Genomic DNA, 12,743 nt, shown 5'->3' with positions numbered 1-12,743 from the left:
CAGATCCTTTTAAAACCTGACAAGACATCCCTCACCTTAAAGACTCAGAGCTCACGGTCAGATGCAAAGCAGCAAGCTGTGGATGGGCCACAGGCCCGTTAGCAGAGCTTCCCCGAGGTCACCTGGCTCACCCCTATCTTGTAGGACCAGCTGGGCCTGCCCACGGAACTCTCCAAAGTTACTGTGTCACCGCCTCCTGAGTCCCAAGACCTGGAGTCTTCGGGATGGCAGGAGCAGGACACACTCCGAGGAGGCCCTGCAGTCAGACGAGCCTCCAATGGACATGCGCCTGGTGAATGAACATGGTGCCCCTCACTTGGTGCCAGGGGAGTCTCTCCCGCACTGCCTGGGAATGCGCTGAAGACACACCCAGCAGTCACAACTCCCCTCAGCTGCAGCCCATATCCAGCCGCTGAGACAGACGGGGCCTCAGTCCCATCCAGGATTGGCCCATGCTGACAGAGGGCACAGGCTCTGATGCAGTCCCTTCCCTGAGCTGTACCTGCAGGTCCCAGGGGCGTCTGAATGCCAAGTACTTTGTATTAAAAACCCAACACTGTACAGGGTGTTAAAACATAGTCTAACCTTCGAAGCAGCACTTGAGCTCTTTCCACAGATTTATTTAATTTCTAAGGTCCTTGTTAATATTACAGAAGTATTTAGAAATAGTTGTTAATGCATTTACCTTAATCTCAAGCGTACCTTCCATTAAAACGACTCAAGCTGGCTAGAAATTCTCGATTCCTTTAACTGTGCTACTTGTTGATACAACCACCTCAAATTTAAGTTTTCTAAATTTGCCTTCTTGTGATTTAGTATTACAGATTTCAACAGGATTATTTATCAAGGAATAAATGAAAGGGAAAAAAAACACAATTCAGCTTACCATCCACTCCTCGCACACCTCTGTGCACATCATTGGAAGGCTTAGTAGATCAGAACCGAACAGGGTGTGGGCACCAGTGCCAGGAACACAGCAGTTACAGTGTGAAGACTACAGCTGTGAGCAGGGCTTCCTGACAACAGGCTTGTGAAGACACTGCCAGGCTCCGTGGCCAGCAGCTGTGTCCGAGGGTTGGTCACACATTTTGGGAGGGGCCGGCCTTCCAAGGACTGAGACTTGGTCGTTCAAGAGCGAGCTCCTGCCACCCCGACACCAAACCTCCCCTTCTTACCTCCTTCCTGCTCTGGAGGCCTGGTCCTTTGAAATCTCACCAGACATTTTCAGGTCCTTTCCAGAGGCCACTGTGGCTTCCGGATGCCACCTGGCTTCCTGTTCATTTTCACCCAGTACCTGGGTTCTTTCATGAATAAAAGCAGCTTCACGCAATTTAACAAAACCATTACCCAACTCAGACTTAGCTAAGCTCACACCTGGAGCTTACAAACTCTTCCATACAACTTCTCAAGCATGTGTAAAATGATCCAGCCAAGAAGAAAGTGGAAGCAGTGAAACCTCACCCAAGACAGCACTCCCATCTGTGTCCACATGGAGTCACCCCGTGGCACCAGTGCAGAGCTTTCTGCTCCCTGGCACCTGGAAGTCCTGCGCATGCAGACAAGCCAGCTGACACCCTAACCCTGCCAAGCCCCTGCCCTCGTCCCTCCAGCGCCAAGACCTACCTGGTGTCCTCACCTGCCAGTGGGTCCCACCTGGGGACAGGTGCTCCTGCCCCCGCCCCCACGAGAAGCCTTGTCAGCCCGCTGTGCACTCACACCTCCCCCCACCTCATCACTCACGACCAGCATCCCTACCCCTGAGGCCATGTCGTGCCCCTCTCCCCCAAGCTGGGGGATTTCTGCCCAGACACTGACCAGGACAGCATGAGGCTCCCCAGGATCACATAAACACGTGTTCGACAACCGCAACACCAATTCATGACGTGTACCAGCATCTGATGCTCGTGCCCAGCAGTCCCAGGAGCACACTTGGTGATCAGTCGAGTGAACAGCACGAGAGCAACAAACAAGGTATCCTGGGTGTGTCAGGACCAGGCTCACTCCCTGGACGCCACGGATACCGCTGCAAAGAGTGTGTCTCCCCTCCCCATAGGCAGTTCTGTTTGCAAACCTCTGTGCTTGTTCTCAGAAACACAGTCTGCAAGTGACTTACCTGTCTCCTTTGAGGTGTGTGGTCCCTGCACCCACATGCGTGCTGGTACACACACCCTGCCGTCACCCTGGGGTCTGCCGGGTCCCCACAACTGCTTGCCAAGGACAGCACTGCCTCGAAGCCCGAGAGACGCAAGACACCCCGGGGGGCTGCACGCTGGGTGCCCCAGACACATGACACACAGCGGCCGTGACCCCGGGGCACGGTGACCGAGGGAATCAAAGGCCAAAAAACCACATGTTGTCATATAGATTTTAATAGGTTTTCTGATTGACTCATCACAGTCACCATTTGTACTGTAATGATATGCAGCTTTACTACACTAGTATAAATAAACAGATAAATACAGCTCTAGGCAACATCGCAGATGAACAAACTAGGCATTCATGAGTCAGAACTGAACACAATTATTAAGGAGAAGAGATGCTGACACCCTGCCCATTCTCATCATACCTTCTCAGAAAAGGTACTCCAATGAGGCTCCGCCTGCGCTCCACTGGGCCAGGCACTTCCACCGCATGGTCTCCAACTCCCCTCGTTGGGCTGAGACGCAGACACACCCAACATACCAAAAGGAAAAGTGGAATGGAGTGACAGACACAACCACGAGCGTGCTGGAGGCACAGCCTGCCTCCCCTGCATCTCAGCAGGAAGGGCACACACTGAGGAGAGAATCGGCATCCGCCCGGGATGTCAGTGTGAAGCAGGACCCAAAATCGGAAAGGCAACGAGGGAGACAAAACACACCATGTGTGACGCCACATGTGACGCGGTGCGGCCACGGAGCCCGCACGCTCACTGGGCCTCGGGCAAACGCATGGACGAGAGGTTGAGAGGAGACCAGCTGACCGTGGTTCAGGAAGGGCTGTCTCCACACGCTGGGAAGCAAGTGCGGAGGTGGCCGGAAGGGGGAAACAGGACAAAACACTAACTGCAGGCAGAGCAAAGCTCAGGTGTCGTGGAATTCCCAACGTCTGCTCACCTCTCAATGGTCGTTCTAATATGGCTTTGAGATCTTATAAATCCTCAGCTTCATAAAGATCTTCTGTGATCTCCCAGACCTTACAGGTTTATTAAGAATCAAGAGGTGAACAATCACTTCCAAAATACAAAAACAGCTCATTGCAAGATGTGTTTCAGAAAAATGTCTGTCTCTAAAAATTCATTTTGCCTCCCAAGAGTCATAATCCAGAATTTTCAGGCCAGTGCTTCACGTGAACTGCCTTTGCTGATGTGAATTGAGACCATGATTAAGACAGGTATTTTCCAAAACCCCAAATTCCAAACACATCCAGTACATTTTCAGCCCACTGTGCAAAAAAGTGCAGTGTGGATTCAAAATGTCACTGGACACCTGGACATGACCTCCATGAAGATTTACAAGTTCTGTTCAGATCAACATTTTAACTGCTACCTCTGCCATTCTATTTTCTGGTTTTTTTTTTAAGGTTAACACTATTTAACTTTTAATCTGCGAAACGATACATAGTGTTTCAGCTTCCAGTTAATGAGTCAAAATGGACAAGCCGGAAACACAACCCAGAGGATGGCAGTGAGAGATGAGAAAAGGTTTCCATACACGTGTGATCACAAAGAAACAACCACACCACATCTTAGACCCTCGTTCCCACTGTAAACTTTGTTCATATCTCCGTATTTCTAAGTTTGAGTTAGTCTATAAAAATCACATTAAAAAGGTAAAAGTATTTAAGTGTGATATTAACTGATCTGTATTTTATAAATTTTAATCCATAAAAATATAAATAAGAATGGTAAATTTTTAAGAAAGAAATATACATTTAGTGCAAGTTATGAATTACATTTCTTCTTCAGTGTCAGCAGTAAAATACCTTAAGGAAAGGGAAAAAAAAAAAAAAAAGACTGATCTAATTTCAAGAAAAAGAAGTTTCCAGTGTTTAAACATGCGACTCATAGCAGGTGCAGCCCGACACAACACTTCCTTCTTGTCACTATCAAAGCAGCAGCATTTCCTTACGCTCAATGGTACTTGTGTTATAGGAGTTTTAGAAACAGAAAAATCTGCGTTAAGACCAGTTCACATTATCCATCAAGTCAGAGAAGGTGAGAAAAGCAAGAAGAAAACCGTCCATCCTTACCAGTCAAGTCCCCTGTGGTGGATGCTGAACCCCTCCCCCCGCAGAGCTTCCGCGGCGCCTCGCCCGGGCTGTGGTACCGGGCTTGCCCCAAGCACCTCGTGTGGGGACACAGCACCCACTCCCTCCCTGTGACGAGATCCCGGTAAGACCACGCACATCTCAATATGAGAAAGGACTGCTCCCCACGTGCACACCACTCTCAGAGGCTTGGTGACAGCTCGCGGGGGAGGGGAGAGGAGAGGAAGAAGCTTGTCCGGAATGTAGAAAGGTAATGCTTTACCTGTACGGTTCAGGAGTTAAACACAATAGTTTTGATTAAAAAAAGGGGGGGGGGCGGTGGGCAAGAACTTGCAGTCTTAGAGATGGCTCAATTCAGGGCGATCCCTTCTGACCCGGAGCCTGCAGGCCTCCCTGCAGGGCCAGAGAGGGCGGGGTCGGGTCAAGGCCGCCTCCAGGGCTGAGCGCACGGCTGGGACGGCCCCGCGGCTGCTCGCAGGCGCCGGCGGGGAGGCCCAGCCGCCTCTGCCGCCCCTCGCCCCGCCACAGCAGCGTCGGCAAACCCGCCGCAGGAGCCCGCCGCCGCCGGTCCTGCCTCCGGATCAGAGCGAGCTGCTGCTGAGCAGGCAGGCCTCCTCCCCGTCCTCCTCCCCCTCCTCCGCCGCGGGGCTCAGTTGAACATGATGGAGGCGGGGTCTTGGTTTGCCGTCTGGGCCATATGACGGAGGATGTCTTTTTTTGTGATGATACCAAGGAGGCGTCTGAAAAGGACAAGCAGAAGGTTGCCGTTAAAAGCAAGGGAAAGGAGAAGCTAAACCCACAGCTAAATCCTTTCGGCTGACAGAAGGAGAGCAAAGCAATGAGCCCGAGTCTGTATTTTCAAAAAGCATCTTGGTCAAGTAACTTAACACCCAGCAGCCATGCTCGGAGGTATCGGGCATGACAGCCCTAACCGCTCAGTATCCCTGCCCTGAGACTGAGCACCGGACCGCGGAGGCGGAGCCTCTGAGTCACGTGAGCAGCGCGTGAGAGAGCAGAATGCACAAGGGGCGCTGAGCGCACCTGAGAAGGACAGCTCCTTCCCACCAGCCCGAGAGAGAAGAGAACATAATGACCAAGTCCCCTTTAGAGAGCACTTTTCCTTAAAGCCAAAATTAACTGTCTAAAAAAACTGATTTAAAGAGCGCCCAGCTGTATGCCAAATCTTCATGAAAGCACATACAATTCAGGTAAAATGCACTTAAAATGGTCAACACAGAATTTCAATCCCAAACTTCAGAATCCCAAGAATAAATCTCTAGGATGACCCAAGTTTCTTCTATAGTCATCAATGCCTTCCTTTTCTGATTTTAGTCAAAAAAGGTACAGTGCTTTTATGAAAGTCTGAGTTGTTAACGCTTACATTAAAAGATAGGTTAAAAAAAAAAAATCAAGAAGCAGTCCTAGAAGATTACAGATGAAGCAGAAAGCAGAAGGGATGAGTAGTTACTTATTTTTCTGGCCAGTGGTTTCTTCAAAAAGGATGCATGGAGAGCAGTGCTGGACTGAAGTCTACAGGGACAGGCCTCACGAAGGGCTAACAACCACAGGCAAGAGAGCCCAGCGTGAGACTGCCAGAGCCAGACAACTTAGCAGAGAACTCGAAATCCTCTTTAGTCACGACTCCACTGGGACCCATGGCCAGGTACAGTCACCACACATGACCCTCAGCCGCTGCCCACACTCTAGAAACAGCCTACAGAGGGTGCTGGAGCCCAGGCCCCGGGATCTGAGGGGGTGTGGGGCGGGCGGGCCACTGAGCTGGGTAACACCACGTGTGCACATGTGGGGTTAGACTCCCCACGACACAGCCAAGACCAGGGAAGAAAGACAGGGACGGGCTTGGGGGGGGGGGCTCCTGGGTGGAGTGGGGGTATCTGCTGTAGGATTGTACAGACCACACTGCCTTCAGTCCTAAAGCCAAGGAGAGGCTCTGGTGGCCAGGAGGTGGGGCTGCTGCTTCCCAGGGCAGGGTGTGCACACACCTCCGCGTGAGGAGGAGGAAAGGTCTAGCTAGCCTGACAGGGGAGGCACGGGCACGGAGCCACCCCCCGCCCGGTCTGGGGAGCAGCCGCGTGATCACCAGGGGCTCGGCGTGCCGCGTCAGCTCCTCCAGGTGCGCTACCATGTTCTTCTTGGTGATGATCCCCAAGAGGCTCCTGCAACAGACCACGTGATGCTGATGACTGCGGGGACTCGGGGAGGGGTCCTACCATCACGACTCAGAGGGCGAGAAAGAGCTAAGACGCGAAGGGCTTCAGAAAAATACACACACAAGTGCTATGAAACCCCAGGTACCAGTGCATTACTTCTACTGGCTTTTGCATGTGATGTGATCCTACTTTAAATACTGGTAGGCAGCTGTCCTTCTTAAATTAAAAATCAAGATTATTAAAAAAAAAATCAAGATTATAAAAGCTCAAAATGAAGATGACTCCAAAAAAATTTCAAAGAAATGCCATCAGTACAGAGCTGCACAACTCTGAACTGTAGCTTCATGTTCTTTCCACAGAGGAAAGTGCTTCTCATTCCTGAAGGGCCAGCCCCCGGCCCTCCTCACTGCATCCACCTTTATAATGGAAGTCAATAAATTCAACTCCAGTCTATGAGGGTATACACAATGGGTGCTGAGAACCTTAAAAATCTTTCATCTTTAAATTCTGGAAGCCCTCCAGCACACCGTGCAGGGTGACTGGACACCCTGCCATCGGGCTGGGTCAGTTCTGTGTCGCACCGCCTCAGACCACCCAGGCTTCCTGAAGAACGAACGTCAGCAGGGGACCTGCTCAGTCAAGAGCTCTGGGCCCACAGGAGGCCGCTTATACAGCGGTCAGTCATGGGGCAGGGAAGGCCCCCGGGGAGGGATGAGCAGGAAGCAGGCAGGGAAGGGACTGGGAGAGGCAAAAAATGCTTCTTTGCAAATGTCTTTTCATCTTTTACAACGATGCACTTATCCTTAAGAACAAAGAGAAGCTGAACAGTTCTCAGAGCGTGGGAGCACGTCTCCCTCCAATAGCTCAGAACATGCCCACATAAAATAAGCACCCACTCAGTTCTAAGAGAAATAGTCACCAATTCACCTGCATCTATAGTTGGAATCAAGAAAAGTGAGCGTCTTGACATTAAGTAAAAGAACCTCAGTTTAATTCTTACTCGTTCTTCTCTACCTAATTACATACAATGATTAATTTCAGTTACTAAGTTAGTAAGCTCTGCCAAACCTCCTGGTATGCAATGCATTTATTAAGGACAAAATGGCAAACTTATACATTTATAAAGTAATCTTTGTATTTACAAAGTAACAGCCATAAAAGGAGGAAATACATATGTTTCCTCTCTTTAGTTACTGGAGAAAAGAGATTTCAGAGTAATAAGGACAAACTCAGTATCGCTTTATTAATTTCAGAAGTCTGGGGGAAATCAATGCAAAATCTGACTCCCGTAAAAGATGATTTTGTTCCTTGGGGCGCACAACGCTGTAAGAGCAATAAGGCCCGACCAGCACCCTGCCCCAAGGTATCTGTGTCCAGAAACACTAGGCCCAGGAGCCCCTCTGGCCCCCAGTTTCCTCCCCCAAAGGTACACGTTTGGAAAACCATGTTTACTGTCCGCCCCGTGTACGAAGCTCCACAGTAAAGAAAGCTCTACAGCATCTGATCCAACACTTTCCTGACCCACATGGCCACAGAACTCATTCTGAGCAGCTCCTGTGAGCGTCCTGCTGGTTCCACCAAAGCGGAAGGATTCTGAGACTCTGCTTATCAGAACAAGAAACATGGGCAAGACCCGCCCCCCAACCTCGCTTTCTCCTTTCATTTGCAGGTCTGGATTCCTCAAGTCTTCTTCCCCCAAACACACAGCTGTTTTCCACCTCTAAGGACTCAGTATGAAACTGTAACATGTTGACCATGAGACTCTCCACTAAAATGCAGAAGACACGCGCTCTCTTCTTATATCAACCTATTTTCCTTGAAGGACAAAAATAAGGAAAAGGTAATCACGGCACCTCCCACCCCAAGCTCTCTTACGAAAAGGCAGGGTCAAGCTAGAACCTGAGCTGTCCGCCCTGACCAGCGCCTCCCCATTCACTCCTCTCTAGCACCTGTGCCGCTCAACAACCTGGCACGGTCAGCAGAGTGCACGGCGGTGATGAGCGCCGCGGCCTGTGACGTGCTTCAGCAGGACTGCACCAGGACACGCCCACTGGTCACGACTTGGGAGGACCAGCCACGGGAGGCACAGAGAGCAACACGGAGCAGGTCAGAGTTGAGGACGACTGGCCTGGCTTCCGACTGAGCCGTTCATTACTAAAGGGACCACCCCCCACCCGTAAGGCTTTCGAAAAGGTACTCCATTTAGCGTCTACTTATTAAGCTTTTAAACAATGAAGTTTGGTACCATTATTCTTTAAACAACCCTAAACAGAAGAAAACAGCTATTTTGCTGACATACATCTCTTTTCCCATCAGTATCTCTGATATCTGATCATCCAACACCCTGCCCATCACTGAAGATAAGCCTGAGGGTAAAACCGCCTTGCACACCAGTTATAAACCTGGAGGCTGCACACCAAATAGACCTGTTTGGTTGATGGCCATTTATCTTTCATTAGTTGTAAAATAATGTAACGTAAAATCCAGATTTCTGACGACACATCAGTAACTACAAGATATGCCCCACCTAAACAAACCCAGGTTTACCTGGGTCGTTTTACCTGGTCTGGTTTATGTGACAGCCGACAAGCAGCTCACCCCAGTCCCCAGCCTTCCTGCCCCAGCCTTTCTGGAGCTACTGCTTCTCTCAACCTCAATCCAGCTGATGCCTGTTAACTGGAGGAAACCCCAAGTGGGAGGATTTCCCCCTACTTTCTCATTTCCCTATGGTTACACTAAAATAAATGGGACAAAACTAATCCTTAGAAAACCTCAAAAAGTCTCATTTTAGGGAAGGGATTTAAGAGGAAAGCTGTGAGAATCTGCTTTTCTCCCCCACAGTGAGTTGGAGAGGAGAAAAATCTTAATGTGAAGCAACTAATCATGAACATGAAAAATACACAAATCAACTAATATTTGCAGAAAACCAACCATGTGCAAAATTTAGTGCCAAATACCCTAGGAGGCCAAACCACATGCCTGTAGCTACATAAACTCATGGTCTGATGCCATGACTCCTCAAGTATGAGGCACATAAACCAGCCTTAGCAGTCCACTCAGTCATATTTGACAACTAGTTACTAAGTGAAAATGAGTCAACTCAGTCATCATATATATACACACACAAACATGGCTTTTCAAACATGGGATGCTGGTTTAAAAACTAAAATTCAAACATTCAAATGCAGCGATATCACTATGTGATAAACAACAGAAACTGCAAGTGTCATCATGCCACACATGGGACCATGAGATTCTTTATACTGAAAAGAGACACTTCAAAACATGAGCACTTTAATACTGAAGGTAAATTATTTTATAGGATAATGTGAAAATATCTATTAAATCTTCAGTGCATTAACTTTCAAACTTTTCACTTTTAGGACTTGATTCTTCATATCAGTTTTGTTCAGTCACTCACTCGTGTTGACTCTTTGCGACCCCATGGACTACAGCATGCCAGGCTTCCCTGTCCATCACCAACTGCCGCAGCTTGCTCATGCCCATCAAGTCGGTGATGCCATCCAACCATCTCATCCTCTGTCGTCCCCTTCTCCTCCTGCCCTCAATCTTTTCCAGCATCAGGGTCTTTTCCAATGAGTCAGTTCTTTGTATCAGGTGGCCAAAGTATTTGAGCTTCAGCTTCAGCATCAGTCCTTCCAATGAATATTCAGGACTGATTTCCTTTAGGATGGACTGGTTGGATCTCCCTGCAGTCCAAGGGACTCTCAAGTCTTCTCCATCACCACAGTTCAAAAGCATCAATTCTTTGGCGCTCAGCCTTCTTCACAGTCCAACTCACATCCATACACGACTACTGGAAAAACCATAGCTTTGACTAGACGGACCTTTGTTGGCAAAGTAATGTCTCTGCTTTTTAATATGCTCTCTAGGGTGGTCATAGCTTTTCTTCCAAGGAGCAAGCATCATTTAATTTCATGGCTGCAGTCACCATCTGCAGTGATTTTGGAGTCCAGGAAAATAAAGTCTGTCACTGTTTCCATTGTTTCCCCATCTATTTCCCACGAAGTGAAGGGACCAGATGCCATGATCTTAGTTTTTTTAATGCTGAGTTTTAAGCCAGCTTTTCAACTCTCCTCTTTCACTTTCATCAAGAGGCTCTTAAGTTCTTCGCCATAAAGGTGGCATCATCTGTGTATCTGAGGTTATTGATATTTCTCTCAGCTATTTCTCCCTGCTTCTTCTTCAGCTATGCATATGTAAATTAGTGCATACGAATGTTCACTGAATATTCTTTGTAGAGAATGGTTACAGTCAACTAGAAGGCAGGACAATGAACTGACAATAACCCTTGGTAAGGCTGTAAGCTCTCGGCATCCTGCCCACCATCATTTGCTCACTGTTATCACACTGACTACTACATATTTCCTGTTCTCCCCTTTCGTGAGCAGTATTATTGTGGTTGTTTTGTTATTTCTCATCAATGCAGTCTGAGGGCATCTGAACCAGAAAACTTGCCCTTTGGTTTCCAGAAGAGTGAACATTCCTTCGAGGCTAAAGACACTTTGGACTGTGAACATCAAGCCGGATGCAGTGGCTGAGGAAGACCATGGAGCTCTTTCATAAGAAGGATAAGGGTTACGATGTGGCAGAAAGAGTGTGTACAGATGAGTATTTTAGTTGCCCAAGGAGTCTAGACTACCTGATGTCAATTCTCAACCTCTCCATTACTAGCACACTCTTAAGAGTTTTAAATATTAAATTATGCAACAACGCTTGCATCTAGAGGCCACATGGCACCATTCTGGTGGGCACTATGTAAGCGGAAGTTGCAGGGTAGGTCTCTGTGGAGAACTCCTCGGAGGAAGAGCCGACAGAGATGGCACCAGTAAGCCTGCAACACTCTGAGCTGACCAGCCGTCCTACAAGCTCAGAGCAACCACAGAGAGCCAAGGAAGCCCCAGGGACTTTGTTCTGGACACCCTGAACCCACCACCATTCCCAGCAACTACCTGTACCTGGATTCTATCATATAATAAAAAGAAAACCCTTATCTTGGAAAAAACGAAAAGAGAACTCCCTGCCCTTGATCAAGAGCTCATCCCTCCATCGATTCCTCCCTGCTTCCTGGAGGTACCTTCAGTGGCTGCCGCTGCTGCTGCTAAGTCACTTCAGTCGTGTCCGACTCTGTGAGACCCCACAGCCGGCAGCCCAGCACAGTGCAAATACTAGCCATGAGTCACGCTCTCTAGCTTCTTTTTGTATTCCAGACCCTTACGGGCTAATACATTGTCCAAGAAATCAAGGCACTTTCCTGGTGATCCAGTGTTGAAGACTCTACTGCCAATGCAGAGGGCATGGGTCCCATCCCTGGTTGGGGAACTGAGATCTCACATACCACACGGTATGGCCAAAAACAAACAAACAAAAGAAATCACAAAGAAAGAGATGGACTCTACTGGTCAACAATCACATCAAACAGCAAGAGGCAGGACTTCTGAGCTGGGAGGCTACTGCTCCCTGACTACCTGTGCTGACCACGGGCCTGGGCACAGCTTCCCACATGGATGACCACCTTCATCCAGAGGGGCCGCGGGGGCGCTGCAGCCGGAGGTGCCCTCCTCCTGCCGTCCCCTAGAGAGGGCCTGCCTGTTCTGTCTGTGCAGGATGGCTGTGGGACCACCAGGTCCTCTCATGTGCAGAGTCTCCAGCAGTCTCACATGGTGCGGGGAAACCGCCCCACCTACTTCACCCAGCCTCGCTGTCTTCAGCCTTCAGGTGCAGGCTCCAAGCAGAAAGAACAGCGTGGTGGGAACCCGGGGGCCGGGGAGAAAGGGCGGCAGGGAGGCACACCGCAGGCCCGAGAGCGGGGAGCAGCGCCAGGCAGCAGGCTGGCGCCAGGGCCAGAGGCGCAGCGTCTCCCTGCTCCCCAACTCCCACCAGACCATACTTCCCCAAACTCCCATGTGGAGAAACACGGCCAGGTTATGTGAGAAGGGGAGAAAAACCAATGTGTGCATTTTAAATACATAAGTGTTTATCTGCCAGCACTGTGTTCACAGGATTTGCAGATGGAGACTGAAGAAAAATGGAAACAGAGCATTTGCAAAAGGCTTTCAGCTAATCCACCAACTTTGTCTAATTATACACAATTTCTCTCACCACACAATAAATCAAATAGTAAACAGCCAGCTATTCAGAAAGTTATTACTGTCCTAGAGACAGACACTCTGACCATGAAATATCTCCACGAACAGGCCGCTGCAATGCTCCATGAAGTGGGGTCCACTGCTCCCCGAAAAGGGACCCGTCAGCTTGGAGGCCCCCAGGCCCTCCACGACCCCCTAGGGCACATCGCCTCCC

The 12,743-nt window shown here is 49.3% G+C and overlaps 1 protein-coding gene across 6 annotated transcripts in view; it reads right to left on the bottom strand.

Moving 5' to 3' along the window:
• Positions 1-2,349: 2,349 nt before the first annotated feature.
• The window catches only part of CLCN3 (chloride voltage-gated channel 3), a 97,171-nt gene continuing 86,777 nt past the window's right edge, over positions 2,350-12,743 (bottom strand). For 3 of the 6 annotated variants that reach the window (XM_040228642.1, XM_040228726.1, XM_040228810.1), the window contains 2 exons: positions 6,350-6,425; positions 2,350-4,988 (listed from right to left, as the gene is read on the bottom strand). In XM_040228642.1, coding sequence (XP_040084576.1) covers positions 4,830-4,988; positions 6,350-6,425 — 235 coding nt within the window. In that variant the 3' untranslated portion in view covers positions 2,350-4,829. The remainder of the gene's footprint in view (positions 4,989-6,349; positions 6,426-12,743) is intronic. The other 3 variants (XM_040228886.1, XM_040228956.1, XM_040229014.1) reach the window with 1 other exon arrangement.

The sequence above is a fragment of the Oryx dammah genome, unplaced genomic scaffold (genome assembly GCF_014754425.2).
Source record: "Oryx dammah isolate SB20612 unplaced genomic scaffold, SCBI_Odam_1.1 HiC_scaffold_1, whole genome shotgun sequence".
NCBI lineage: Eukaryota > Metazoa > Chordata > Mammalia > Artiodactyla > Bovidae > Oryx > Oryx dammah.
The sequence above is the reverse complement of the archived record's forward strand: the minus strand, read 5'-3'. Positions and strand labels throughout refer to the sequence as shown.